Source organism: Emydura macquarii, unplaced genomic scaffold (assembly GCF_026122565.2).
Source record: "Emydura macquarii macquarii isolate MOO-44397 ecotype Brisbane River unplaced genomic scaffold, CSIRO-AGI_Emac_v2 contig_3647, whole genome shotgun sequence".
In the NCBI taxonomy this organism is placed as follows: domain Eukaryota; kingdom Metazoa; phylum Chordata; order Testudines; family Chelidae; genus Emydura; species Emydura macquarii.
The window spans coordinates 104,088-129,873 of NW_027133784.1; the positions used below are offsets into that span (position 1 = coordinate 104,088).

The following is a 25,786-nucleotide window of genomic DNA, read 5'->3' on the forward strand; positions in this document are numbered from 1 at the left end:
AGGTTCAATCTCTCCACCGGGGGCTGGCTCCTGCCAACAATGCGACACCGAACCGGCTCCAGCCCCCACCCCATCGCCTGGGCCACTCACCCGCCAGCCCTCGGCGCCGGAGCGTCGAAAAGAGACTTGTAACCAACAGGGGCCTGGAATCGGGAAAACACTGCCAGCCGGATTCACACGCCTAAACCCAGGAACAAAGCCCCGCCCCAGGACATGAGGGGCACTTTCCTTTTGCCTCAGGCTCTTACGTCCAGCAAGAAGAAGGTCCTTTCATGTGCCCCTCCCCGCCCCCCACTCACAGGCGCTGCCCTTCGTCGGCCGACCCGACCTGCACAGCTCACCTCCCAGCCCGGCCGGGGGAGGGAAAGATGGCACCTGTCCGGCTGCCCCCGCATTGCTCTGCGCAGGGGGAAGAGGGGTTAAACCGCGCCTGAGGCGCTCAGGCAGAGCCCGCACGTCTAGGCCAGATCATCTGTCTCCAGCCCTTCAACCTTCCCCGGCCTCTGGCACCAAGCCCCTGGCTTAGCCCCTTCAGTTCCGGTGCCTGTGACCCTCCCTTCCACCAGCACAGGCCCGGCTCCGTTCTGCGGCTGCCCTTTGCTCAGCCCAGGAGGGGCAGGACACGTCGCGCCCCCTGCGTTTAACCCTGGGGCGACCCGTACCCAGTGAGCTCACATGGGCCCCGTCCTGCTGGGCACGGCCGTGCTCATGCCAATAGCAGCTCGGCCGGGCACAGCCATCCAGACCGGGGGCTGGGGGCTCCGTGCAGGATCAGGGGGGCACATGCCTCACCGGCAGCAGGGCAGGCTCCCCTCAACCACGGCTTGGATGGACGCTGGCCTCCGTCGTGCTACGCGGGCCGCTAGCGCACCGCCCGCGGTGAGAGGGGCCGGCCCAGCCAGCGTGGCCTGCACTGGGATAGCTGAGCCCAGGACGCGCTGCCGACAGCCCTACGCAGCCCTGGGGGGGAGCTGGGACACAGCCCCCGGTACGCTCGGTGCGGTGGGGGCGTCGTACCCGCCTGCTATTCGGAGGCTGGCGGTTGCTGGTCCTTGTGTGCCTGGCCTGCTGGCATCACCCCGCGATGCCCAGCCGTCACCCCGTTTGCGGGCGAGACAGGAGCAGCACCCCCTGTGAAGCTGAGCTGGATGGACGCACGGACACCCAGCCAGCCCTCCCCATCGGAGCCGTGACTTGGGACCATCCCGTCCTGTGGGGCACTTGGGGGGGAGGCAGCTGTCGCCTTGCAGAGACTGGAGGTTGCAGAGGGGCATGAACCATCCTGCCCTTCGCAACTCCTCCCTGTTGGGATCGGGCCCCCCCCCGGGCTGTCCACGGGAACAGCCTCCCGTGCGAGACGCACCCCGACCACAGCGCCGTGTGCTTGGAGCCGCCCCTTGCATGATGGCCTCGCGTGGCAAAGCAAATCCAGCGGGGCCGGGGGAGCCAGGTGCTCATCCCGCTCCGAGGCGCCCCAGGAGCAGAGCCACGTCTTGCGGTCAGGGCTGGGTCCGTCCGGCTGGGTGCTGCATGCACAGACCCCTGCAGGGTGGCGCCGGTGGGAGAGGTGACTGTGGCCGGCAGGCAAAGCTCTGCTTGGGGTGGTGGGGGCGACGGTCCGGTGGAACAAGCTGGACTCGGTGATGCTGCACCTCAGGGGTGGCAGGGGACGGTGACTTTCCTGGGCGCCGGGACGCTCTGTGCCCCCGGCTGAGGCTGGCAGTGGGAAAGCGGGCAGTGGGCCCCTATCAGCGCTGACGCACGCTCCCAGCACCACCGGCCTTTTCCCCAGGAACGATACAACTTTCTTTTTTTACCAAAAATGGGCTTAGCCTGGGAGGAATGAGTCAGTGACGTAGCACGAGGCTTCGCTGGCTCTGAAATGCCGTGGCAGCAGAGCCTCAAGCATGAGGGCAGCTGCCAGGCGCTGCGGGGCCCAGGACTGGACTAGCTGGGGGGGGAAGGCTGCAAATCAGGGCTGAGGGGGTGTCAGCAGAGTGGGGGGGGGCTGCAAATCAGGACTGAAGGGGTGTCAGCAGAGTTGGGGGGCAAGGCTGGGAGAACGGGGGCTGCAGGTCAGGACTGAGGGGCATCAGCGGAGTTGGGTGGGGGGGCCATGGGCTGGGATAACGGGGGGCTGCAGCAAATACCTGGGGTTTTGGGGGGCCCATTTCCCACCCCCAAGGGGCTCTGATTTGCAGAGGCAGCGGAGCATACGGCTGTGCGCAGGCCCTGCTGTCCCAGGTGGGGGAAGGGAGCCGGAGGTCGCATACCGGGGGCCCCCTGAATTCCTCTCGCCTGTAGCTTTATTTGGATTCTCTGCGTAGCAAACCCCTGGGTTAAGCCGCGAGGTCGCCCGCAGCTGCCTGCGATCCCGGCAGCGCGTTCCCAGCACACACTCGGCGCTTGCTTCTTTTTATAGCTAGCAAGGGCTGGGGCTGTGTGTCCGCCCTGCCCTGCCCTGCCCTGCCCCGCCCCGTCCCGCCCTGCCATCCCCTGGGCCCTGCGGGAACCCAAGATTAGGGCGTGCTCTCTTCCTGCCCAGCTGAGCAGCTGCCCCACCCCACCCCGAGCCTGGCTGGGGCAGGAGCCGGTCGCCTTTGGAGTGTGGTCTTCAGCCCCGCCAGAGAAATGAACTGAAGGGCTCAGTCTGGTGCTGCAGCGGACGGGCAACGGGCACTAGGCATCCAGAGCAGCGCCCGCCACTGCGTCCTTGCAGCAAACCCAGCCACACCGTCCTGGGCCCCAGTGCTCACCCAGCAGCGGGATGGGGAGAGACAGTCGTGTCGCTTCGTCAGGGCACAGACCCAGACACCAGCATGCATGTGTTCCAGCACAGAGCCAGGCTGAGTGTGCACATCGTGCGTGCCACACACTGGCTCTCTCTTGCACCCACGCTGACACACCCACAGACATGCAGGAGAGCACGCAGCACACAGACTCTCTCACACACACACATATGTGGCAGGCACCATCACACACCAGCTCTCTCTATCGCACACTCACACACACAAACACGTGGTGGGAAGCCCGTGAACAACATGCAGGTGGCACCCACAAAACACTTGCCCTGAATTCCTGCAGTACTCGTCCGGGTGCCGTACACACCCACGCACGGTGCAGCCCGCATGGCGAGTGTGCAAGGCGCACACCCATCTCGCGTACAGGCCACAGACCCAGCGAGGCCCCCTGCAGACCGCTCAAAACTCCCCATGCAATTCTGCAGTTGCACAGAAGCAGGGACACGTCAGCCTCCCCAGACGCTGCCTGTGCCACAGACGCCCCCTGGTCAGTATCACTAGGTGCCGGCAGGGCCTTGTGCTGCAGGCTCCTGGTGCGGGGCTGAGGCCAGAGTCCGGCCCCAATTGCATCTCCCCTCCTTGCTCTCTCCCTTGCCCTGTGAGAGCTGGAGAAAGACCCCCCCCTCCTTCAGCCCCATCCTTCCTGAAACCCAAAGGGCCCCTCCAGGCCCCTTTCCTCCTCCCGCAGGGCCCAGCAGCTGCTCCCTGAAGCCCCACGACAAAGGGTTCTTGTGTTTCCGGAGAAGCATGTCTGTGGGCTCTCCGCAGCAGCTGCCACGCACAGGAGGGGCCCTACACCAGGAGGGGCTTTGTCCGGCCTCCTCCTGCTTAGAGGGTGGTTCCATCCAGGATTGCGCGGTGAGGGGTTGAGATGGATGCTGACACGGAGGAAAGGCTGGGAGGTGGCAGGTCGGGGGAGATGCTTGGGGGGAGAGGGCATGGGGTTGGTGATGGGTGTCACATGGTGCACATGACTGGGTTACAGCGCGTCTGAGTGCACGTGTGACCACAGACGTTTGTGTGCAGGGCGTGCAGGAGTGCGCGTGTCGCCGCAGCTGTTTGTGTGCAGGGCGTGCGTGTGTCACTGCGGCCGTTTGTGTGCGGGAGTGTGCGTGTGACCGTGACCGTTTGCATGCAGGGTGTGCGCGTGTCTCTCTCTCTGGCCTGGCTACAGTTCTGTCTATACCACAGTCGTGTCCATTGTAAGCTCTCTCCATGCTGGGCCAGGTATGACAGAGGTTAGCTTACAGAAGGTATTTTCCCCACAGCACCGCATAGCGGCTGGGCAGCATTACACCGTTTAGCACTCCAGGGTATCTCCTCCTTTAAGTGCTACAAATCTGCCCTTTACAATATTTACGCTGGCTTTGAAGTTGGGCATTTGTCAGGCTGTTACGTGTCTGTGAGTCGTGCTGGTTTTCAAATGACACGACCCAAACGCGGAACAACTTGGCCAGCTGGCTGTCCGTGAGTTGCAACAACTGGCTGTGGTTGGATTGGAATCCTTGGGGGCGTCTTCCTGTTCTGCACCCACCATCTGTCGAGGTTGCTGTGTTGATTGGTCTTTCTGCGGGACAAACTGAAGATGTCGTCAGTTTCTGCTGAATTCTCCGACCGACCGCATGTGATCTGGGCACTGCATTCTTTTTCGTTACAACAGCTGGACTTGGCCAGCCTCTCTGAATGACGCCTGGCGTAGAAGTGTTCATAAACGCTTTTATCCACTTTGGTGACTCTTCATGTCTGGCCACTTTACAGCAAGAATCTTTTCCAAGGCTGGACTTGTCGCGCTGAGCTGTCCTCCCAGCAGGAGTTGTGCTTGAGTATATCCAGTAGCCGCTACTGGTGTGATCTGTAATTAAGAAGAACAAGGAATGGCTCTTCCTGCTGTAGGATTTTCTTGGCTGTCTGTACAGCTCTCTCCATTCGCATGCGGGCTGCTAGTAATACGATCAGACCCGTATTTCATTCAGAATGACTTAAATTCCGCCGTGTTCCATTGTCCGCCCCTGGTTGTTCCGGAATAGCATCATGAACACAAGGGCACTTTAGTTTCTCAGTGACACGTTATATCTTCCAAGTACATTATTTCCACAGACCTAGAAAAATAGTCCGTGAGGATGTCCTCTGAGTGCACAAAAAATCTGCAGCTAGTCCCATCCAAGGTCTGTCTGGTGGAGGTGTTGTTATTAAAGGGCCTTTGTGGTGTGTTGGCCGGCTAGTTCTGCAACGGTCATAGGCAGATACTTTAGTCTTTATCATCTCCTTTAATCATGAGGCCATTTGACTCATTTAATCGTCCACTCACCACAAAGTTGTCTCGTTTGTGTCCTTAGCTGCGTGGGCCGGCTGCCCCTAACGTAGTTTAGAACTTCCCGACGTTGTGTGTCTGTCGCGGTTGCTTTTTGTAGCTGAAGTAGCCTCTTTTCTGACACTGGTCTGTACGTGTCCACAGCATCCACTTACGCCTTTGCGTCATCTTTGAGCTCCCAGGCAGCTGAGTGCAATGCTGAGCTCGGTGACAGAGTGTCTCTGAGTGCCAGAGCTTTCCCAAGAACATATTTACCAATTGGGTTAAATCCCATTCATCTTAGCAATAGACGCTGGCATCTCAAGGGTGCTTGAGCCAAGTCTTTTCTGTTGATGCGGGTAACAAGCCGTTTCTGGTCTGTTATCAGTGTAAACAAATCCAGTCCACACAGCTAGCTATCAAAGTTCTTACATGCCCAAACGCTTGCCAGGCAGCCCTTCCCAAACTGTGCATAGCATTGTTCTGCTTCTGTACGTGTGCGAGAGAAAATGCAATTGGCTTCCACACTGAGCCGTATTGTTGCAACAGCACAACACCCAGGCCCAGAGCTGTTTGCGTCTGCACTGACCTTTCTGGCTTTGCTCGTATCATAGAACTTGAGAGCTGGAGCTGTTGAGAGCATTTCTTTGACCTTTTGGAAGGTAATGTCTTGATTTCACTCAAGATGTGTTGGCCTTTAACAGTTCGTTCAGTGGTTTTGTCACTGTAGGAAGGTCTTGCAAGTATCGACCCAAGGTAATTTACCATCCCCAGTATACGGCTCAAGTCTGGTACATTAGCTGGTGCATTCAATTCTCAAATTGCTGTCACTTTCTCGGAGCTGGTACTGATCCATATTTATTGTCTGGCCCAAAAACTTGATTTGGGATGGGGGGGGGAATAGTTTGTCCTTGCTTAGCTCTGGTCCAGACTGACTGATCAGGCATAGGACTTTGTTGCGGGTTTTGTTGTGTTCTTCCATCGAAGATCCATACATCAGAATATCAGCCAGGAAACCTGCAACTCCATGTGTGTTCATTAATGGTTCTGCCATCTTTGGTGCACTGGTAAGCCCAAACGATAACCTTCGAAGGCAAAACCTCCCAAAGGGTGTGATAAATGTAGTCAGTTTAGCGCTTTCCTTGGCTAAAAGAATTTGCCAGACTCCATTTGAGGCATCCAGCTTGGAGAACACTGTAGCTGAAGTCATCCCGTGTTGGGAGGGAAGCGTTACCTCCCACACCTGCTTCATTAAGTCTTTTAAAATCCGCACAGCTTTGTAGTTTTCTTTATGACTGGTGCCATCAGGGCTGTTGGCTCAGAGATTTCCTCAATTATACCAAGCTGCTCCAGTGGTAAAACACTGGAATGGGTTACCTAGGGAGGTGGTGGAATCTCCATCATTAGAGGTTTTAAAGATGCGGCTTGACAAAGCCCTGGCTGGGATGATTGAGCTGAGGTTAGTCCTGCTTTGAGCAGGGGTTGGACTAGATACCTCCTGAGGTCCCTTCCAGCCCTCATCTTCTGTGATTCTGATTCTGTGCCATGCTGCAGCTGAGGGCTGGTGTCTGTGGCGCTTTGCTCACATGCACTCTGAACACACAGCTTTATTCTCTGTAAATTGTGTCTGAGGTCCAGTTCAGAACACCGCCTGAGCTAGTGAGAGCTGTGTCAGGTGAGGGGGTTGAAGGTGCTGGTGAATCCGGAGAGGCCTCTGACACCAGCGCCCGTGTCAGTGTTACCAGCCATGGTCTTGCCATGAATATTCAGTTCCGCTCTCCAGGCCGGCCGCGTGGCATCTCAGCGGCAGCATCCCAGAAACAATGGCTCTTGAGTGTCTGTGATACGAGTCAGCTCCCTGCCTGCTGGGGTGCGGCAAACAGCTGCAGAATGTCCCTATTTCCTGCATGTATCACAGCGTGTGTCTCTGGCTGGACCTGACTCATCTCTTGGGATGTGACTTTCTCCGCACCATGTGCATGGCGGCTGGGATTTGTCGTCTCAGCCTGGGCGTGTACTGGGAAGCTAACCTGTATTACACGGTTTAGCCACCAGGTGTCATTGTGTGCAAAACACCTGCTTTCAGCTCACCTTCGCCACACCTGGCGGAGCAGTGAAAGGTCTCAGGCAGGACAGGTGTGGGCTGTGTAGGCAAGCTCTGTGACTAGCCCGAAGAGCGTGACAGGGAGTCCGCTCGCCTGGTCTTCGGGGGCTAATGGCACCGACTTTAAACACACTCTGCAGCTGTTAACAGCTGCTAAGCTAGTGTCTTGGTTTTCAGATTTCACACGCTGCCCTTGGCTTTGGCGGCTCACCAGCCGAGGGTGCTGCGCGCTCTGGCTAGCTCTGGCTAGAGTTAAATCTCTTTCAGGTGTAGCTGCTGTGAAAGGTTTTTCATCAGTTAATCCAATCACCAGCCTGTTTGGGATATTTTTGTGTTTTGCATTCCCGGAATCACCGTGTTTCAGCTCCTGTACGCGGAGCTCTTATAAAACATTCACCATTTTCTCCTGGGGAAAAAAACGTGCTCATCCATAAATCCCAGTTCTCTGCGGTATAACGAGTGTATCCAGCACAGCCAGAGCCTTTTCCTTGTCATCGCTGTGACTGTCTTGCACTAACGTCAAAGGATTTAAAGCTATGCTCTGCCCGCTCCCCCATGGCATCAATGAAAGATGATACCTGTGTAGCTCCAGTTTCTCTGTGGAGCTTGTTTGCAATGAGAAATCTTCCAGCTATTGTTTCTGTCCAGTCTGAAGGTTTGTCAAAGCCAATGTTCTCTGGGGCTTTGAAGAGTGGCCTGTAAATGAGATCCTTCAGTCTTCGTTGCTTTTGTTTGCAACCTTTGTTGCTGTTTTCCTTCTTAGTTCACTTCTGACACCATGTCATGTACTTCTGTACCAGAGATGGACCGGCTACAGAGCTTCCTTTGGTGGCTAAGGTTAGCTTAAAACAAGGTATTTTTCCACACAGCGCCTCCTAGCAGCAGAACGGTATAATACAGTTTAGCCTTCCGGTACAGGCACTGCAGCAGTCTGCGTGTACGGTGTGCAGAAATGTGTGCGACCCTTGCAGGAAAACGCCACAGAGGGAGCCTAAGAATAGCCGGGGACTCTGGGGTCCCCATGTGTGCGTCTCTCGGGGATGCTGACATCCAGGCCGCTGCGCTCTCAGCTGACAGAGCTGTCGCCTCCAGGCTGGCAGCCCTTACCTGCCCGAGGTAGTGCAGGCCCATGGGGTGTGCAAGGGAGGATGTGAGCAGAAACCCTGGGTGAGGGGCAGCCCCCAGGAGAAGCTGGGCACTGCCTGGCACTGTCACAGGCACCAAAGGGACACACGGTGCTGCCGCAGCCCTTAGCACTAGGAAGAGCCCCCATGGTGAGCGCTGAGAAAGGAGCCGGGCTGGATGCCCGAGGGACGCATTGCCAACCATCCCCGTCCCTGCCGGCAGCGCGGCCTGAGATGGGAGGAGCCAATCTCACCGCACACTCACCAAACACCCAGGCGCTGAGCGCAGGTGGGGCAGGCTGGGGGTGACAGGTGGATGGTCTGACCTCAGCCTCTCTCCCAGCAGGGCATTGGCCTCTCTCAGGGGGAGGCTGGCCTCCCCGGCAGCCCCCGGTTCCTGTATCCCTGGCGGCAGCGAGCTGGGCCCAGCAGGGTGAAGAGGGCCTGGGTGATCCCGCCGATCAGCGTGTCCGAGAACCACAAACGCATCCCCCACCTCCTGGTGCAGGTACGTGCCGCCCGGCCCAGCGGACGCGCTGCAACGACCTGCACGGACCAGGGCGGCCGCTGCTCGGCCTGGCGAGGCCTCATTGGCGGGCATCGGACACAGGGAGGGGACAGGCCGGGGCAGAGGCAGAACAATGCAGATGGGGCGTCTCCTCATCTCAGGGCTGCGCCATCGGGCCTGAGCCGTGGCCTCCAAAGTTGTTTCAGACACACACACACACACACACATCTACCATTGCACACGCAAGCACACAACCACCGTTGCATGCACTCTCCACTCCCCAGCACCATCTCACACACACACACACCACTGCATGCACGACACACCCATCCATTAGACATGCACACACACATCCACCATTGCATGCACGCACCCATCTAACGTCACACACACACACACACAAATGCATCCATTCACCATTGTGCATGCACACATCCACTCTCATCTGCACTGCCACACACACGCACCATCAGAATTACAGTCACAACAAGGCGTGCACACTGTCACCCAGCCATCCAGTGCCGTGCAGGGGCAGCCCTGGACACTGACCATGCCTTGCGGGTGGGTAGCTCGGAGGCCAATCCAGGCAGCCCCTCTCCTCCCCCGGGGGCCTCTGACTCCCAGGAGGGCTGGGCCTGCAATCAGGGCTTAATATGTAATGACAGGTGCCGGGGCTCCAGCAATATTTTTACTGTCATAACGGATGCGGCACGTCCAGAGGTGCCGGGGCTAAGCCTGGGCTGACAGTCAGCAGAGCCCAGGGGCGAAGCTGGGACCGGGGGCCGGGCGAGAGGCTGCCAGCCCTGAGTGTTTATTGGCACGCTTCCCTCTGGCAGATCAAGTCGGATAAGCAGCTGCCTGGGGGGGTCATCTACAGCATCAAGGGGCCGGGCGTGGACGAGGAGCCAACGGGCATCTTCGCCATCGACAAGTTCAGCGGGAAGGTCTTCCTCAACACCGTGCTGGACCGGGAGCAGAACGACCGCTTCCGGGTAAGGGCCCCTCCCTGCACACACACTGCCCTACGCCCCCCCCCACCCCTCCAGTCCTCTCCCGCCATCGGAGCATGCAGCTCAGCCGCCTTTGCCTTTGCTGCGCTGTGACTCCCCGGCCGGGGGCGGGGGTGAGGTGAGCATGTTCCAGCTGGGGAGCAACACAGCGCCTCCTGCTGGCAGCCTAGGATGAGCTCTCCCAGGCCAGCTCACCCAGCTGTGCCCCGTAGCGCCTCCCACTGGTGGGCCGGGGAGGACGGGCGCTCCAGAGCCAGCGTGCCCAGCTATGCCCGACAGCGCCTCCTGCTGGGAGACGCTGTTTTCTCCTCAGCCAGCTGTCAGCGGCTGGGCCGGGCACAGCTCCAGAGCCAGTAAGTCGGAAGCGTGTCGCTGCCTGGTGGCTTGCGTGGCGCTGTGGCTGACGCCTGTTCTCTGCCCTGTTCCCAGCTGAGGGCCTTTGCCCTGGACCTGGGGGGTGCGACCCTGGAAGACCCCACCGACCTGGAGATTGTGGTGGTGGACCAGAACGACAACCGGCCCCTGTTCCAGCAGGAGGTTTTCACGGGGCACGTGGTGGAGGGAGCCGTCCCAGGTGGGTGCACATGGTACCAGGCCTGCCTTTGGCGTGAGCCTGCCAGGGCCTGGCTGTCCCCAGTGTGATACGACCAGTGCCCAGGGTAGCCAACTGATAATGCCAATGTCAGGGCAGGCTGCAAAAGGAGAGCAGATTCTCCCCCGCTGGTGGGTGACACGGAAGCCCGGCTTCCCAACCAGCCATGAACTGCTTCTCATTACCCCACACTGGATATCAAGCAGCCAGTCCACAAATGCCCACAGCCCCCTTCACTGCATCTCAGCTCCAGGCTCCCAAATCGGCACTAGGTCCAGCAAAGAGACCAGTTACTAGAACTCTGTGCTCGTTACTAAAAAGGTTCCCTCTGACCCCAAGGGGTCAGCCACAACACCAGACCAATATAAGGTTGGACCTCACCTAAAATACCACGCTGCCAGCCAATCCTTTAGTATCTAAACTAAAGGTTTATTGTACAAAGAAAGAAAGAAACCATGAGAGAAATGTTAACGGGTTAAAGTAAATCACAGATAAACAAATGATTAAAAGTCCATCTACTTCAGGTTTCTGGGAGAAATGTGGATTTGCAGGCTTGTGTAGTTCTTGCTGGTTCACATCCAATATCTGGATGGGTTTGAGTCCTTCGGTTCAGTTGCAAGATGAATTGGTCCAGAGATCGGTGTATGTCTGCAGACTGGACAGGAACAAAGACAAAATGGTTTCTCTGGCTTGATCTTATAAACCCCCTCCTCCGGCCATGCGGCTTGCGGGCAGTCACAAGACCCAAAATGGAGTCCATAGTCACATGGGACAGTCCTGGTGACTCCTCCGGTGTGCCTGGGGTCCATAGTCACATGGGCCAGTCCTGTTGCTTCATCAGGTAGGCTGCCTGCCATGGAGTCCCGAGTCATGTCAGCAGGTGCTGGTGACTCAGTGGTGATGCTGGCCTCTCCCTCAGGGCCCCTTGCACCTGGGAATGCCTTAATGGGCCATTATGCAGGCCATTGTTCTGCAGCCTTCCTATCTGGGGTGTTGCCCAGGCAGCACAATTTGAAATACAGATAGCTCAAATACCTCTATAACTTCCATGTCACATATCACACATGAACACAAGTATTATTACCTTACTTAGCACATTACAACCTTCCGAACAGTACCTGACATGGCCTAGCCCACATGGATCATGTCACCCAATATACTAACTGCCCCCCCACTCAAGCCAGCCCGCATGACACCCAGCACGGCCCTAACGCAGAAACGGGCACATTGCAAAGGCAGCGAGCAAGGGAACAGCATGCGCACGTAGGGACAACGTCCGAAAAGCTAAGGCACAACAACGAGTCACACCCAGCCACGGACGTAGCCGGCAGAACGCGGCGGTTCTTTGACTGCATGAGGCGCATGACAAAGCTGAAGTTACGCGCAGTGCCGCTTCGCGGGGCAGGAGCGCAGCCGGCTGCCAGCAAAGGGCTGAGGTGTTTAATGCCTGTTTTGCTTCAGTCTGCACTAAAAAAGTGCCTGGTGACCAGCCCCGCAAGGACATGTATATGCACAAGGGGGCAGGATTGTGAGACAAAATGGATTAAAGAATATTTCGCTAAGGCAGAGACACACTCGGAACGGCCACACTGGGGCAGAGCCATGGTCCAGCTACCCGGTGTCCCGTCTTCCCACAGCGCCAGGGCCAGGTGCGTCAGAGGGACTGAACGGCCCAGGCCATTATTGTATGATCCGTCCCCTGGCGTCCAGGCCCAGCTTCTGGCAGTCAGCGGCTAGGGCACCCAGAGCGTGGGCTGCGTCCCTGGCCAGCTTGGCTAATAGCCATTGATGGCCTCTCCTCCAGGGACTGAGCTCGTGCGTTTTTGACCGCAGTTCTATTTCTGGCCCTACCCAGCCCTGGCGCCGCGTTCCATGGCTTGTCTGGGCGCTGTGTGAAGAGATACGTCCTTGTGTGTGTTTTAAACCTGTTGGCTAATAGTTTCATCAGGTGGCCGCTGGGTCTTGTGTTCTGTGAATCACGTTTCCTTGTTTACATTCTCCGCACCAGTCATGCTTTTATCGTCCGCTGGCATCGCCCTGCTTCGCTGGCTCTTTTCCAAGCTGCCAGCCCCGGCTGTGTTAATCTCGCCACGTACAGAGGCTGGTCCCCACCCCCCAATTGTTTTTCTTGCCCTTCCCTGTACCATTTCTTTGGCAGCTCTTACCACAGCCTGGCTCTGGCCAGGGGGCAGGGCCCCAGGGAGAAGAGAAGAGGCAGGGGCGGGGCCACTGATGGGTGGGGCCTGGGGAAAAGAGGAGGAGCAGGGGGCGGGGCCTCATGTCCCCCCACTTCTACCGAGGTGCCAACGCGCCTGGGGTCTAGGTTTACTTGGCGCTGCAGGGGCTGGCGTCACTGAGCTCTCGCGGGCCCGTCCAGCCGGACATGTCTTGTGTCTCCAGCCCCGGTGTCCTTCTGCTCGCAGGCACCTACGTGATGAAGGCAGAAGCCACCGATGCTGACGACCCCGAGACGGACAACGCAGCCCTGCGCTACTCCATCCTGGAGCAGGGCGCCGCCAGGCTCTTCCACATCAACGAGACCACGGGCGAGATCCGCACCGTGCAAGGGGGGCTGGACCGCGAGGTAACGGGCCCCCGGGGCAGCCGGGGCAGCGGGCTGAGCGTCCCTGCAGCCTGGTTCGGGCCGGCACCGCTGCAGGCGCATGGCACGCCGGGCGGCTGCCCGAGACCGTCGCGCCCAAGCAGTGATGCGATGCGCTGGCCGGATCCAGAGGGGCAGCTTAGCCACCAAAACCAGCGAGCACTGGCAGCTGTGGGCAGGGCTGGCGGAGGCCTGGCTGGGGCCAGACCCAGGGCGGCGATAACAAGGTGCTCTGGGGCGCGGATGCGAGCGTGGCTAACTCAGGCGGCTGGGGTGGGGCTGGGCAAGCCGTGGCCCAGGTAACGCAGGGCACTGCCCCCAAGGGTCCAGGGCACGGGGCCGGGGGGGGGGGGGGGGTTGGCCTGACAGCCAGGCGAGCTGGCACTGTCCCCCTGGCTGGCTCCCACGCCGGCTCTCCCCCTCCCGCAGGCGGTGAGCATGTACACCCTGACGCTGCAAGTGGCGGACATGTCCGGGGACGGCCTCACCGCCACGGCCACAGCCGCCATCTACGTCGACGACATCAACGACAGCCCGCCCGAGTTCACCACGCCGGAGGTACCGGGCCGGGCCGGGCGCCAGGGGTGGGTGGGGTGCAGGAGGCCTGGGCTCCAGTCCGACTTGCTGCGCGGCCGCGGAGGGGTCCCGGGGCGGGCTGGGAGGTGTGAACGTGGGCCGTGCCGGGCTGGCTGAGTCAGGCCACGAGTGCCTCTCCTCGCCTCCCCCCACCCCCGGCTGCTCTCTTGCAGTTCTCCGTGGAGGTGCCGGAGAACACGAGCGGCGTGGACATCGGCCGGCTCCTGGTGCACGACAAGGACCTGCCCGGCTCCCCCAACTGGCTGGCGCGATACACCATCCTGGAGGGCGACCCGGGCGGGGCCTTCGCCCTCCGCACCGACCCCCGCACCAACGAGGGAGTCCTCTCCGTGGTGAAGGTGAGGGTGGGGGGCCGCGCCCCGGGCCACAGCCCCACCCGGCCACGGGCCACGCTCTCGGCTGCCATGGGCTCCGTGCCCCAGCCGGGGGCTGCAGGGGCTGCCCCGCAGCAGAAGCCAGTCCCAGGCGCTGACTGCAGGGAGCGTGACCCCTGGGCATGCAGCCCATGTGCAGAGTGGTCCTGGGGGGGTGGGCAGCCCGGCTGGGGTGCCTGGCCAGGGTTAGCCCCCCCCCGTGACTAACTCTCGGCTCCTCCACATTCAGGCCCTGGACCACGAGGGGCAGGCCCGCTTCGAGCTCACCGTCTCCGTCCAGAACCAGAACCAGCTGCACCCCTCGGCCCCGCAGACCACCCGGGCCCTGGCCCTGGTGCATGTGCAGGTGCTGGACGTGAACGAGGCGCCCTTCTTCCACGACAACCCCCGGCTGGCCAGGGTGGCCGAGGGGGCCCCGCCCGGCACCGAACTCACCACCTTCAGCGCCAGCGACCCCGACACCCGCCAGCCCCAGGCCTTGAGGTGCGTCCCCTCCCCCCGAGGGGCTCTGAGCAGGGGCTGGTGCCTCCTGTGGGGCCCTGGGGACCGGGCCGGGGCAGAGGAGGCCAGAGCGACATTGGCTGGGGAGCGGATACGCCGCCAGACGCCGCGACGCCTCTTGCTTGGCGCTAGCGCTGGGTGGGGGATCGGGGTTGGCTCCCACGGCCCAGGCCAGGGTCCCCGGGGCTCCCCCAGCACGGTTCGCGTTGGCCGCCCGGCCGTGTAACTCGGCGTCTCTCCCCGCAGCTACTCCCTGGCCTACGACCCGGCCGACTGGCTGCTGCTCGACCCGCGCTCCGGGAGGCTGCAGACCAAGCGGCAGCTGCCAGGCCGGTCGCCCTTCCTGCAGGGCGGCTGGTACACGGCGCTCATCCTGGCCAGGGATGATGGTGAGCTGGGGGGCGCTGGCCCCCTCCCCCACAGCCTGGCTGAACCCCCCCCGTCCCACCACCCAGCCTGCTGGGCCCTGACCCGCCTCCCCTTGTCCCCAGCCGACCCTCCGCGCACGGCCACCGGCACCCTGTCGGTTGAGATCCTGGAAGTCAACGACCACGGGCCGGCCCTGCTCCCGCCGGCCGGCGTGCTGTGCAGCGAGCCCGGCCAAGGGCGCGAGCTGCTGCTGAGCGCCACGGACGAGGACCTGCCGCCCCACGCCGCGCCCTTCCACTTCCGCCTCGGCGCCCCCCAGCTGGCCCGCAACTGGAGCCTCAGCCCGCTCAACGGTGAGGGGCCCCGCGCCCCACAGGGCAGGGCGGGGGACGGCTTGATGGGCCAGGGGCTGGTGGGGGAGGAGCATGGGGGATCTGTGAGGGGGGCAGAGCTTGGGGGGGAACACCAGCCAGGCCGGGCCGGGCCCCCACCCTGTCTCCGTCACCGTGTGCCCCTCTTGCCCTCCAGCGACCCACGCGGCGCTGGCGGTGCGGGTGGCGGTGCCCGCCGGCCTGCACTCCCTGCCCCTGCTGCTCAGCGACTCCGGGACGCCCCGGCAGGAGCGGGCGCAGCTGCTGAACGTCTCCGTGTGCCCCTGCGACGAGCGGGGCGGCTGCCAGGCCAGCGCGGCGGCCGCCTCCACGGCCGGGGCAGGGCTCAGCTTCGGCTCCCTGATGATCATCCTCAGCAGCATCATCCTGCTCCTGTGTAAGTCAGACCCCCAAGCCCCTGGCTCCCTCCCCGGCCCAGCCCCGCTCAGGGCCCAGCCCCACGGCCTCTCTCTCTCTCTCTCTCTCGGCAGCGCTGGCCCTGCTGGCGGCCGCCCGGGAACGCTGCCACCGGCGCCCGCGGCACGAGGCGCTGCTGGAGACCTCGCAGGACGACCTGCGCGACAACGTCCTCAACTACGACGAGCAGGGCGGGGGCGAGGAGGACCAGGTGAGGGGGGCGGGGAGGGGGCAGCCCCCACGGCGCTTTGGGGGGCAGAGCGCCGGGGATGCGCCGGGCAAACCAGCCACACAACGTGCAGCCCCCCCCAGCCCTGCCGGTGCCCCCCAATCCCGACCCGCCGCCCCCTGCCAGCCTAGCCCTGGGCTGCCCCCAGCCCTGCCGGTGCCCCCCAATCCCGACCCGCCGCCGTGCCCGCTCCCAGTCTCTCTTGTTCAGGGGACGCACTCAGACCCTATGACACCCCGGCTGGCAGCCCAGCCCCCCCAGCAGGCGCTGACCCTCCTCTCACTGCAGGGCGCCTACGACATAAACCAGCTGCGCAATCCTGACTTCTTCCCCCACCCCTGCCCCCGGGGGAAGCAGCCGATCCGGAGAGACGCTCCCCACAGCTACGCCACCCCCCCCAACCGCCACAAACCGCCCAGCAGCCCCTCCGACATCGAGGACTTCATCAACGAGGTGAGGCCGGTGGTGGGGGAAGCGGGGGGGGAGTTTGCAAAGGGCAGGGGTCGGCGCTGGGCCCAACTGCCCCAGGCCCCCCTACTTTTGCAGCCTCCAAACTGTGCTGGGAACCCCCTAGCCTGCACCCTGAGTGGGGGGGGGGGTGACAAACTGGAGCAGGAGAAGTGGGGCTGGCCCCCCCCCCCACACACACACGGGCTGGGACTGGCTCAACATGGAGGATGGGGGCTTGGCACAGTGACTTGCCTCGCTCCTGGGGGGCACTGCGGGGGACCCAGGCTCTGAGCGAGGGGAGGGCCTCACCCGCCTTCCCCTGCGAGCCCCCTTCTCCCACACAGGCCGCCCAGCCCTTCCCTCCTGTCTCCCCAGGGGCTGGAAGCGGCCGACGGCGACCCCAGCGTGCCCCCCTACGACACCGCCCTGATCTACGACTACGAGGGCTCCGGCTCCGTGGCCGGCACGCTCAGCTCCATCGTGTCCAGCCTGGGCGACGGCGAGCAGGACTACGACTACCTCAGCGAGTGGGGGCCGCGCTTCCGCCGGCTGGCGGACCTGTACGGGCACTAGGGCCGGGGGGGGAGCCCTGCAGGGACTGGGGGGGGCACAGCTCACTCCTGAGGGACAGGGAGAACTGGCAGCAGCGCCACAGCCACGGGCCCAGGATGGACACCACAGCGCCAACTGCGGGAACAAGATGCTTTTAAGACCCAGTGCGGGCCGGGATCACAGGCAGCCCCCCGCCCCCCAGCCCGGGGGGCCAGGATGCTCTGGCCCTGCAGGTCTGCCCAAGCACCAGCCAGGAGCCCGCCAGACCTGCCCAGACACACGAGGGTCGGCTCTGCCTTCACTGAGTGCTGAGGGGTGCAGCCCATGGGGTGGGGGGGCTCCCCCCCCAAGATGCAGCCTAAAGCCAGGACCAGGCCTGAGGCAGACAGCGCTGCTCACCCAGCCCGAGGGGAACCGGGACAACGCCACCCCTACATTAACCGTGGCCTGGATCTCCCAGGGGAAGCTGTGGGGGGGTTGAGGTCTCCCAGGGACAGGGCGGGTTACTGGGGATGGGGGCAGGTAGGGGCCAGCACAACCATGCAGCCAACATGCGGGGGGGGGGCAGAAGCTGGCGGGGAGCCCAGCGGGGGCAGAGCCTGCTGCTGGAGGAGCCGAGCTCGGAGAGGGCAGAGGACACCGGGCGGCGGGCAGGAAGAGGAATGAAGGCTGAAGCCTTGTTTAAGGGCACTGCCCAGAGCTGGCCGGGGCCCCATGCCAGGCCAGGGGCCCAGTGGGCAGAAGCAGGGGATGCCCGGGAGCAGCTCGAGCGCGGGAAAGCCACGTCCTGCAAGCGAGGCTGGGGGCAGGCCAGGGCCGAGGGGAGATGCAGCAGCAGGGCTGAGCTGGGCAGAGCGAGGCAGGCAGGAGGAAGCAGGGCAGCAACCCCGCAGGGTGGGGGCCCTGGGTGAGGACAGCCCCAGCAGAGCCCCAGCACCGTCAGGCTGGGCCCTGCCCCGCGGGGCCGTTCTTACACCCGGGCCAGGCGGACCCCTCCCGCGACCCTCAATAAAGACGCGTGGAGCATGTCCCGGCTGGAGCTGTCTGCTGGGGGAGCGGGGTGGAGGGGGAGCGAAATGCCGCTGGCGGGTTGCCAGGACGCCCTGGGAAAAAGCAGGCCCAGACTAGAAATAAGGCACATTTTATTCTGGCCCAGCCCCACAGGCGAGCCGCTCGCCCAGCCACGAGACACTGACCTTCCCTGAGCCCCGTTCCCAGCTCTCTGCCGGGCCCTGCGGCCTGCGGGGCTGGTAGCCAGCGGGGCCGGTGAGAGCCCCCCGCCCTGCCCCCACACACCCGCGAGGCAGGGCCCAGGCAGCCCAGGGGAGCCGGCAGCGCCGCTAACAGACCAAGGCCTAGGGGAGGGGAGCCCCGGGTCACAGCCTGCCGCCCGGGGGTGCCCATGTTGGCTCCACAGGCCCGACCACAGGAGGGACACAGCCAGCCGGGCGCAGGGAAGGCCCCGCAGCTGTCCCCCCAACCATCTCCGCTACATCTCCTCCTGGGCGTCGCCCCCAGCCTGGGCACGCTCCGGCAGCAGCTGCCTGCCCCGCGCGGGGGCACCCTGGCGGGAGCTCAGCATCTTCTTGGTGGCCGTGACGAGGCGGGCGTAGTCCCGGGCCTCGCCAGCCCCGCGGGCGGAGAGTAGAGGCAGCTGGTCGCGGCGGCGGGAGGCGCGGAAGAGCGGGGGCCGGCGCCGGCTCTCGCCGTCCTGCAGCGACTCGGGCAGGCTCTTGCCTCTGCTCTCGGGCAGCAGCATGATGCTGAGCACGGAGAGGATGGCGAAGGAGGCGAAGACCACGTGGTGCAGGAAGAAGCCCCGGTTGTTGTGGATGGCCATGATGGGGCCGGCCGCCCTGCCCACCAAGCTGGCAGCCATGACGAGGCCCAGCCCAGCGCCCCTGCAGGGGACACACACGGAGCAGAACCTCACCGAGGGGCCGGCCGCCCCTCCTGCCCGGAGCACGGGGCGAGGGGGGGCCCACGCCCCCGCATGGCGGCTCGGAGGCAGCAGGGGAAGCCGAGGGCTGGGCCTGGTGCCACGCGGCGCAGCCCCCAGGGCTGGGGCGGGAGGACACGGGGTCAGGCCCCCCGGGACTCAGCCACGGGCAGCCGTCCGGCTGACTCGGGAGCATCTGCCAGCACGTCACAGGGAGAGCGGAGGGGTCAGGCCCCAGGCACAGCCCCCAGGCAGGGGCACCGGACTGGGAAGGGTGGGGGAAGGTGGCTATTTTCATGGGGCTCCCTTGGGGCTCCCCACACAGAGGGCCTGCCACAGCCTCACCCCAGAGCTGCCCCCCCCCCCCCCCCCCCCCCAGGGTCCAGCCTTGTCGCAATCTGCACAAGCCAGCAGCAGCTGCCGCCTCCTACCTGACCACGGTGGGAAGGACCTCGCCGGCGAAGAAGAGGCTGAGCATGGTGACGGCCTGGGAGAACGCGATGCCCAGGACGGAGAGGGTCAGGATGATCCAGTCCAGCAGATCTAGAGTGGGGAGGGAGGGAGCAGCGTGAGCGGACGCCCTGCCCTGGCCACCTGGGGGCAAGAGTGCGGGTGGGCTCCAGGGCCTGGGTCCCCCAGAGATTTACAACGGGGGGGGAGGGTGTCTAAGCCCTGTTGGGTGCACTCCTGCCAGCACGACTTCCCCACCTGCCGGGGAAGTCCAGGAGCCAGGCCAAGGAGCAGCTGGGGGGGCTCGCCCTGCCCTGGGTGGGCAGCTACCAGGGGGTGAGCAGGAATGCTGGTGACCTGGACACTGGCTCGCAGTTAACGGGAGACCCCGGGAGCTCGCTCCTCCCCTTCCCAGGGACTGGAGACACGGGGGGGGGAGTCGCCAGCACCCAAGGGGGCAGAACGGCTAGTCCCCGAGGGCCGGGGCCAGGCCAGGCCGTGCCCCTTACACTGCGTCAGAGCCAGCAGCAGCAGCGAGGAGATGCCGGTCAGGATGGTGCAGAGCAGCAGGATGGGGCGGCGGCCGAAGGCGTTGACGGTGAGGCACAGGAAGAGGCAGGCCGCGGCCTCCAGCGCCGCCGGCAGGAAGTAGGAGAAGTAGAACTCGGGCGGGTAGGGAGCCAGGTTGCGGGTGAAGCAGTGCCGGATCCCGCTGCCGATGAACCTGCAGGGAGGGCGGCGGGGGGGGGGCGTTTGTCCACGGGAGGGCAGCCGAGGCGGGACCTCGCGAGGGAGGGTCTCAGCCCGTCCCCGGTGAGCTGTGCACCTGCAGGGAGCTCTGCTCCGAGCGGCGCGGCAGGGCAGGGCAGCCGGGCCAGGGGTAGCCGGTTGGCGTGAGGGCCGGTAGCAGAACCGTGCTGGGATCGCAGGGAGAGCTTGGGGGGGGGGGGGGGGGCCGTGGAGCGGGACTCAGGGGTGGAGCAGGGAGGCCCTGGCTGCAGCCCGTGCCGGGCCGGGTCGTGCCCCACGCGCCAGCGATCCCCCCCCCCCCCGGCCTGCGCAGCGGGTCCTTACGCCGTGAAGCTGAGGATGAGGCTGTTTTTCCAGATGACCCGGGTGCTGAAGACCTCGCAGAGCGTGTGGTAGCGGGGCAGGGGGGCCCCCTCAGACAGACACTCCAGCTCTGGGGGCACAAGCGTGGCAGGGTTAGCACAGCGGGGGCAGAGCCGGAGGGGAGGCCGGGTCCAAGGGCAGGACTGCAGCAGCCAGGCAGGTGAGGGTGGGGGGGGGGATGCCTGGGGCCCGGGGAGGAGGAGCAGGCTCAGCCCGGGCCGGGGAGTGCGCTACGGGAGAACAGCGCAGGACTCCACGGCCCCCGGCCCCCCCACGGCCCCAGCTCTCACCTGCTAACAGGTGCTCCTGGCTGTAGAATTCGTCCTCCAGGCTCACGCCGTTGCCCTCCGCCAGGGCCCGCAGACCCCGCCTGCCTTTCTCCAGCTGCCGCGTGGCCAGCAGCCAGCGGGGTGACTCCGGGAACAGCGACGGGCAGCTGGAGGGAGAGCGGCCCCCAGGGCCCCCCGTCAGCCCACGGCCCCACAGCCACCACCCAAGACCCAGCCCAGACATCGGGGGTGCCCTCAACCCCCGGGAACCGGACGTGGAACCCGCACCAGCAGCGCCCCCCCCCCGGTGGCCACTCCCTGGCACGGGGTCACTTGAGGACGTCCCGTTGCAGCCCCCGTCCCGGGCTATCCAGGCTCCTGCCCCGTGAGCCTCGGGCGGGACCAGGCCGCAAAGCCAAGAACAATCCCGGCAAATAAACGAACCCGTGTTTAATCTGTGCTGAGCAAATGTTTACCCGCCGGGCTCCAGGGCCCCTTCAGAGGCGGCCGGCCGTGGCAGGCTCCAGCTGAAGGGCCTGGCTAGGGTTTGTCCCAGTCGCTGCCAGCTGCTTTCACCACGGCCAGGAGCCAGCCCGTGGGGGAGGAGGTGCCGCTGATCCTGGCCTGCCCCACGGAGCTGGGGGGCTCCGGTCCCTGCCAGCTCCAGCACAGGGGGGGAGAGGGGGGCGCGTCTGAGACGAGCTGACCGGCCCTGATGGGGCCCAGAGCCTCAGGGGGGGCCTTCCCTGCCCCGCCAGCCGCTCCATCTTCCCACGGGCCCATGTGCCAAGCAAAGCCAGGCCGCTCCCGCCCGCCCTCTCTCAGGCCCGGTTCCCAGCTACCCCGTGGCGCGGCCGGTCCTTACCCCCAGCAGATGGCCAGCAGCGCCAGCGTCAGCGTCAGGGCGCCCTGCAAGAGCCGCCACTGCCCACACAGCACAGCCAGGCCTGGCAGGAGCAGCTCCCCCGCCACCCAGAAGAACCCAGCAACCATGACGACCATCAGCCGGTGCGGAGGGTCGCACAGCTCCAGCCCTGGGGAGGGGAGAGGAAGGCAGAGCTTGGTCCCGAGGGGTGGGGGAGACCCAAGAGAAGCTGCAGAGGTAATTACACAGAGCGGCTCTCTGGGTCTCTGTACAGCGCCTAGCACCAGCCGACGCCCCCGCCTCCAACTCCCTCCTGGCAGCCACAGACCAGGTCACGCTCCTGGTCGCCAGCGTCCCAGGCCCCCTGACGCGTTTCAGCGTCAGCTACCTGGGCATCACGCGCTACGGGGCCCGATACCGCCCCCTACGTCGCCCGTCTGCCCCCAGGACTCCAGCCAGGAGCGGCCTGGCCCATTTCCCGTCCTGCTCTGAAACTGAAACCCTGCTCCCCTGGCTACCCATACGGGGGAGAGGCAAAGAGAAGCCGCAGAGGTAATTACACAGAGCGGCTCTCTGGGTCTCTGTACAGCGCCTAGCACCAGGGGTCCCGGTCCACATCTGGGGCCCCGAGGTAACATGAAGAAATAATGAAAGGAAAGCCACAGCCGGGGGCCAATGGCCAGAGGGCGGTGGAGCTCTGCCGGGTTCCTTCCCCTGGGGCAGGGAAGGGGGGGCCGGGCGGCACTCACGTGCAACGTAGAGGGAGAGGAAGGTGCCAGCCAGGGCAGCACCGAAGAGGAGGCGCAGCAAGAGCAGCATAACGTAATCCAGCGCCAGCGCCACGCCGATGCCCAGGGGAACCGCCAGCACCAGGGAGAACACGAAGGTGGCACGGCGGCCAAGCCTAGAGACGAGAGCAAAGGGCCCGTCAGCCGGGCGGGGAGGGGGGGGACAGAACAGCCGCCCCCCAGCCCCCACTCCCAGGCTCCGAACAGCCGCCCCCCTCCAGGATCGACATCAGGGCTGGACGCAGGGGCAGGGGCTGTTATGGACAACACTGCATCTGGCTGGGTGGGAGGGTCTGATCAGGGGGACCGGTGGCGGTTGGTGCTTTACCTGTCGCAGGCCAGGCCGAGCACAATGGAGCCGCTGAGCCAGCCCAGTAGGTAGGTGGTCTGTTCAAACGGCACCTTCCAGCGATCGGCGCACACCAAGTCCCACTGCGGGAGGAAGGCAGAGCGAGCCGTGAACCCCCTGCTGCTGCCCAGACTGTGGCCTAACACGCGGGGGCGCTGAACAGGTAGGGCAGCTCGGGGGACGCCTCGCCCACCACTGCAATGCGGCCACCTCTGGGCTGGAACCCTGCAGCTGTATAGCACACGCCCTGCTCAGAGGCTTCAGGCAGGAAGCGAGAAGATCCCCAGGACCAGAAGAAACCACAGGGAGAGGTTAGAGACGCAGGATAAGGAATTCAGCCAGGTGACTGAGGCGAATGCCCAGACTCCTGCAGAATAAGCCTGGGCCTGCGTTCGTCCCAGCCAGAAGGCAGGACACCACAGTCCAGGACAGATGCCAGGGGGACCAGCGGGGTCCTGAACGCAGGCACCCCCGGGGTCAGCACAACTGGCATCTCCTCTCCCCTGCCCCCACAGGCCAGGGAACACCCTGGGAAACCCCGGCTCTGCCCACAAATGCGGGGCAAGCGGCGAACGGGGAAAGGAAGCAGCTGCCCCTGGACACGCTCCCCACGGCACTGCCGGAGAAGCCAGGCCAGGCCTGCGGGGCCCTGCCGCGCACGGGAACGCCAGGCGCTCTAGACTCACCCCGGGCGCTGCCCCTGCCCCCTCCTCCCCCCGCACACAGCCGCATGGGGCACGGACCCTCGCGGCACCTACCCCCCGCCCCGGGCCGGGGCAGAGTCTAGCTCAGCCTGTTCCCGGCCCCATTGCTGGGCCCCTCCCGGGGGGCTCGGAGCGGAGGCCAGGGCTCTAATGCGGGTGCCCAGGGAGCCAGTCAGCACTGGGGTCAGGACTGGGAGACGCCCGGAGTTGGCTGCTCTGAGAAAAGACCCAGTCGGCCTGGCCAGGGCGGGCGGCCCACGGGCCCAGCATGTCGAGGGGCAGGCAGGTCCCTGCCGTCGCTGGGTGGCCTCCGCAAGAGCCCCGGGGCCAGGGGCCCAGGCAGCTGCTGCTCCCACAGCCCGGGCAGGGGCAGGGGCAGGGAGGTGCCGGCTTTCTCCAACCGCCGGCCCAGGCCGGCTGGGTGCTTCTCCCGCCCTGCGAGCGCCCTCGCCACCCACACCCTCGTGCGACGCCACCGTGGCCCGGCTGGCGCAGGCGATGGCGCAAAGGCACCAGGCGCTGGCAGTTGTGCGGCTCCCTGGGGGCGATGGGGGCTCGCAGAGCTGGGGGCCTGCAGGACCCCCCGTCTCCCAGGCGGACGGGGGCACCTGCCTGGCCAGGACTGCTGGAGAAAAACCCACCGCGGTGCCACCCGCCCAGCAAGGGCCCACGAGGGGTCGGGCACCCAGGGTTTGCCCAGGGCCAGCACCCGGCGCCCCGAGCCGCCTGGGAACCCCCCCGGCCAGCGGGGCTGGAACGGGCTCAGGGCCAGCCTCTGCCAGGAGCGGGCAGCGCCCAGCTCCCTGGGACTCAGCACCCGCAGCCCGCCCGGCCCTGCCCGGCTACCGGGGGGGGGGGCATCGCCCGGGGCAGGTGCAGCCCTCGCCCAGGAGTGGGGGGGCTCCCTGGGCAGGGGCACAGAGACGTGGGGCAGCAGAGCCCCCCCGGAGCGCCAGACTAGCCCCCCCGCCTCCTCCTCTGGGCCCCCCCGGACCGGACCCCCCCAAGAACCGGACTGAAACCCCCCCCGGGACCGGACCCACCTGGGTGACGGGGCTGTCGCGCAGGCCGGCGGCGGGCGGCTCGTAGTGCCATCCGCGGGTGCAGGGCGCGGTGCGGCGGGGCGGCGCGGGTTCGGGTCCCGGTCCCGGTCCGGGTCCCGGCCCGGGCGGGTAGCGGTAGAGCAGGCAGGGGCTCCAGCCGGCCCGGCCCCGCGGCAGCGAGGCGTTGAGCAGCGCCGGCCCGGACAGGTTGCGCAGGGCGGGCGGCAGCAGCGCCGGGTCGGGCCGGCAGCGGTGGGCGGGCGGCGCCGCCAGCAGCAGCGGCCCGGCGAAGAAGCCCAGCGCCAGCGCCGCCTGCGGGGCCCAGCTGGCGGCGGCCAGGAGCCGGGCCCGGCGCCCGAAGCCCCCCGCCGGCCGCAGCAGCCGCGCGTCGAACTCCATGGGCCGGGCGGGGCCGGGCCGCGCCGCGCCTGGGGACACCGGCCGCCGGCTCCGCCCCCGGGGCGGGGCGATGGGGCCGGGCCACGCCCCCCATGGCCGGGCCACGCCCCCCGCCGGGCCGGGGCGTCTCCAGCTCCTCCCCCATGGCTGGGCCACGCCCCCTCGTCTCTGGCCCCGCCCCCTCGCCAACTCCTCGCCCCCACCCTCGCCCCCAGCTGGGCCGGGTGTTCCCATCCCCCCACAGCTTGTGGCTTCTAAGGGGACCAAGTCCTCAGGCACTGGAGGTTACCCCAGAAGGTGGGGGTGTGTGTGTGTGTGTGGGGGGGTAATTCCCCAGCCCCCCCCCCCCCCGCAAACCTGGCCCCTCTCACTTCACCCCGCCCCGCATGACCCGCGTCTCGCCCGCAGCGTTCTCAGCAGAGGGGGTGTGACACACGGCCCCCCCCCGTGCACCCCATGGCGTGAGGCTGCACCGTGTAATAATGCAGGCTGGTTTCGGAACGCCCCCGGCACTCTGAACATCATCGACACCGGGGGTTTGTCTGTTGCCATGTCACGGGTAGGGGTGCGCGGCTTCGCTCTGTGATAGTCCCAAAGGGGGCTGGAGGCGGATCTAGGCCCGGAGCTGGAGGGGGGCTTCTCGGCGCTGAGACGCCGTTCACAGCTCGCTGAGACTGGCACCGAACGACCCCGCTCAGCGTGCCAGGAACACAAGGACCAGCCCAGCCATCAGCACGCGACTCCCCAAAGAGCCAGGGTCGCCAGCCCTGCAGAAAAGCAGGCCCGGATAGTGTTGGCCACCTGACCCTGGAGGGGGGAAGGAAGGTGTTAAAAAGGAGAGCGATGTTGCAATCTCTCTCTCTCTGCCACGCCATTTGCAAACATCATCAAGGCACTGAAGCATTGACCACACGGGGAGGGCGCGGCTGCAGCCGGCCTGCGGTGAGAGAACCATCCAAGGCTGTCCGGCTGCTGA

At 64.9% G+C, this 25,786-nt stretch overlaps 2 protein-coding genes across 2 annotated transcripts in view; one reads left to right on the forward strand and one right to left on the reverse strand.

The window, feature by feature from the left end:
- The window catches only part of CDH15 (cadherin 15), a 44,395-nt gene extending 27,142 nt beyond the window's left edge, over nt 1-17,253 (forward strand). Inside the window, exons 2-14 of the mRNA XM_067536760.1 lie at nt 8,666-8,827; nt 9,664-9,819; nt 10,267-10,411; nt 12,853-13,013; nt 13,461-13,589; nt 13,781-13,966; nt 14,232-14,485; nt 14,750-14,892; nt 14,995-15,225; nt 15,401-15,640; nt 15,735-15,871; nt 16,178-16,342; nt 16,715-17,253. Of these exons, the coding sequence (XP_067392861.1) occupies nt 8,666-8,827; nt 9,664-9,819; nt 10,267-10,411; nt 12,853-13,013; nt 13,461-13,589; nt 13,781-13,966; nt 14,232-14,485; nt 14,750-14,892; nt 14,995-15,225; nt 15,401-15,640; nt 15,735-15,871; nt 16,178-16,342; nt 16,715-16,912 (2,307 nt within the window). The 3' untranslated portion in view covers nt 16,913-17,253. The remainder of the gene's footprint in view (nt 1-8,665; nt 8,828-9,663; nt 9,820-10,266; nt 10,412-12,852; nt 13,014-13,460; nt 13,590-13,780; nt 13,967-14,231; nt 14,486-14,749; nt 14,893-14,994; nt 15,226-15,400; nt 15,641-15,734; nt 15,872-16,177; nt 16,343-16,714) is intronic.
- Nucleotides 17,254-18,016: 763 nt separating this feature from the next.
- Nucleotides 18,017-24,812, reverse strand: SLC22A31 (solute carrier family 22 member 31). Its single transcript, XM_067536705.1, has 9 exons — nt 24,412-24,812; nt 22,644-22,747; nt 22,277-22,431; nt 21,528-21,696; nt 20,684-20,829; nt 20,355-20,463; nt 19,790-20,004; nt 19,262-19,373; nt 18,017-18,792 (listed from the first exon to the last, which is right to left on the reverse strand). Exons 1-9 carry the CDS (start codon nt 24,808-24,810, stop codon nt 18,381-18,383), a joined length of 1,821 nt encoding a protein of 606 aa, XP_067392806.1. The 5' UTR covers nt 24,811-24,812; the 3' UTR covers nt 18,017-18,380.
- Nucleotides 24,813-25,786: the final 974 nt, after the last annotated feature.

Coding starts and splice junctions, on each gene's coding strand:
- SLC22A31 (XM_067536705.1), bottom strand. CDS start 24,810: ATGGAGTTCGACGCGCGGCTGCTGCGGCCGGCGGGGGGCTTCGGGCGC. Junction 20,830..21,527: donor CTGCTGGCCATCTGCTGGGG/GTAAGGACCGGC, acceptor CTCTCCCTCCAG/CTGCCCGTCGCTGTTCCCGG. Junction 19,374..19,789: donor GCTGCTGGCTCTGACGCAGT/GTAAGGGGCACG, acceptor TCCCCACTCTAG/ATCTGCTGGACTGGATCATC.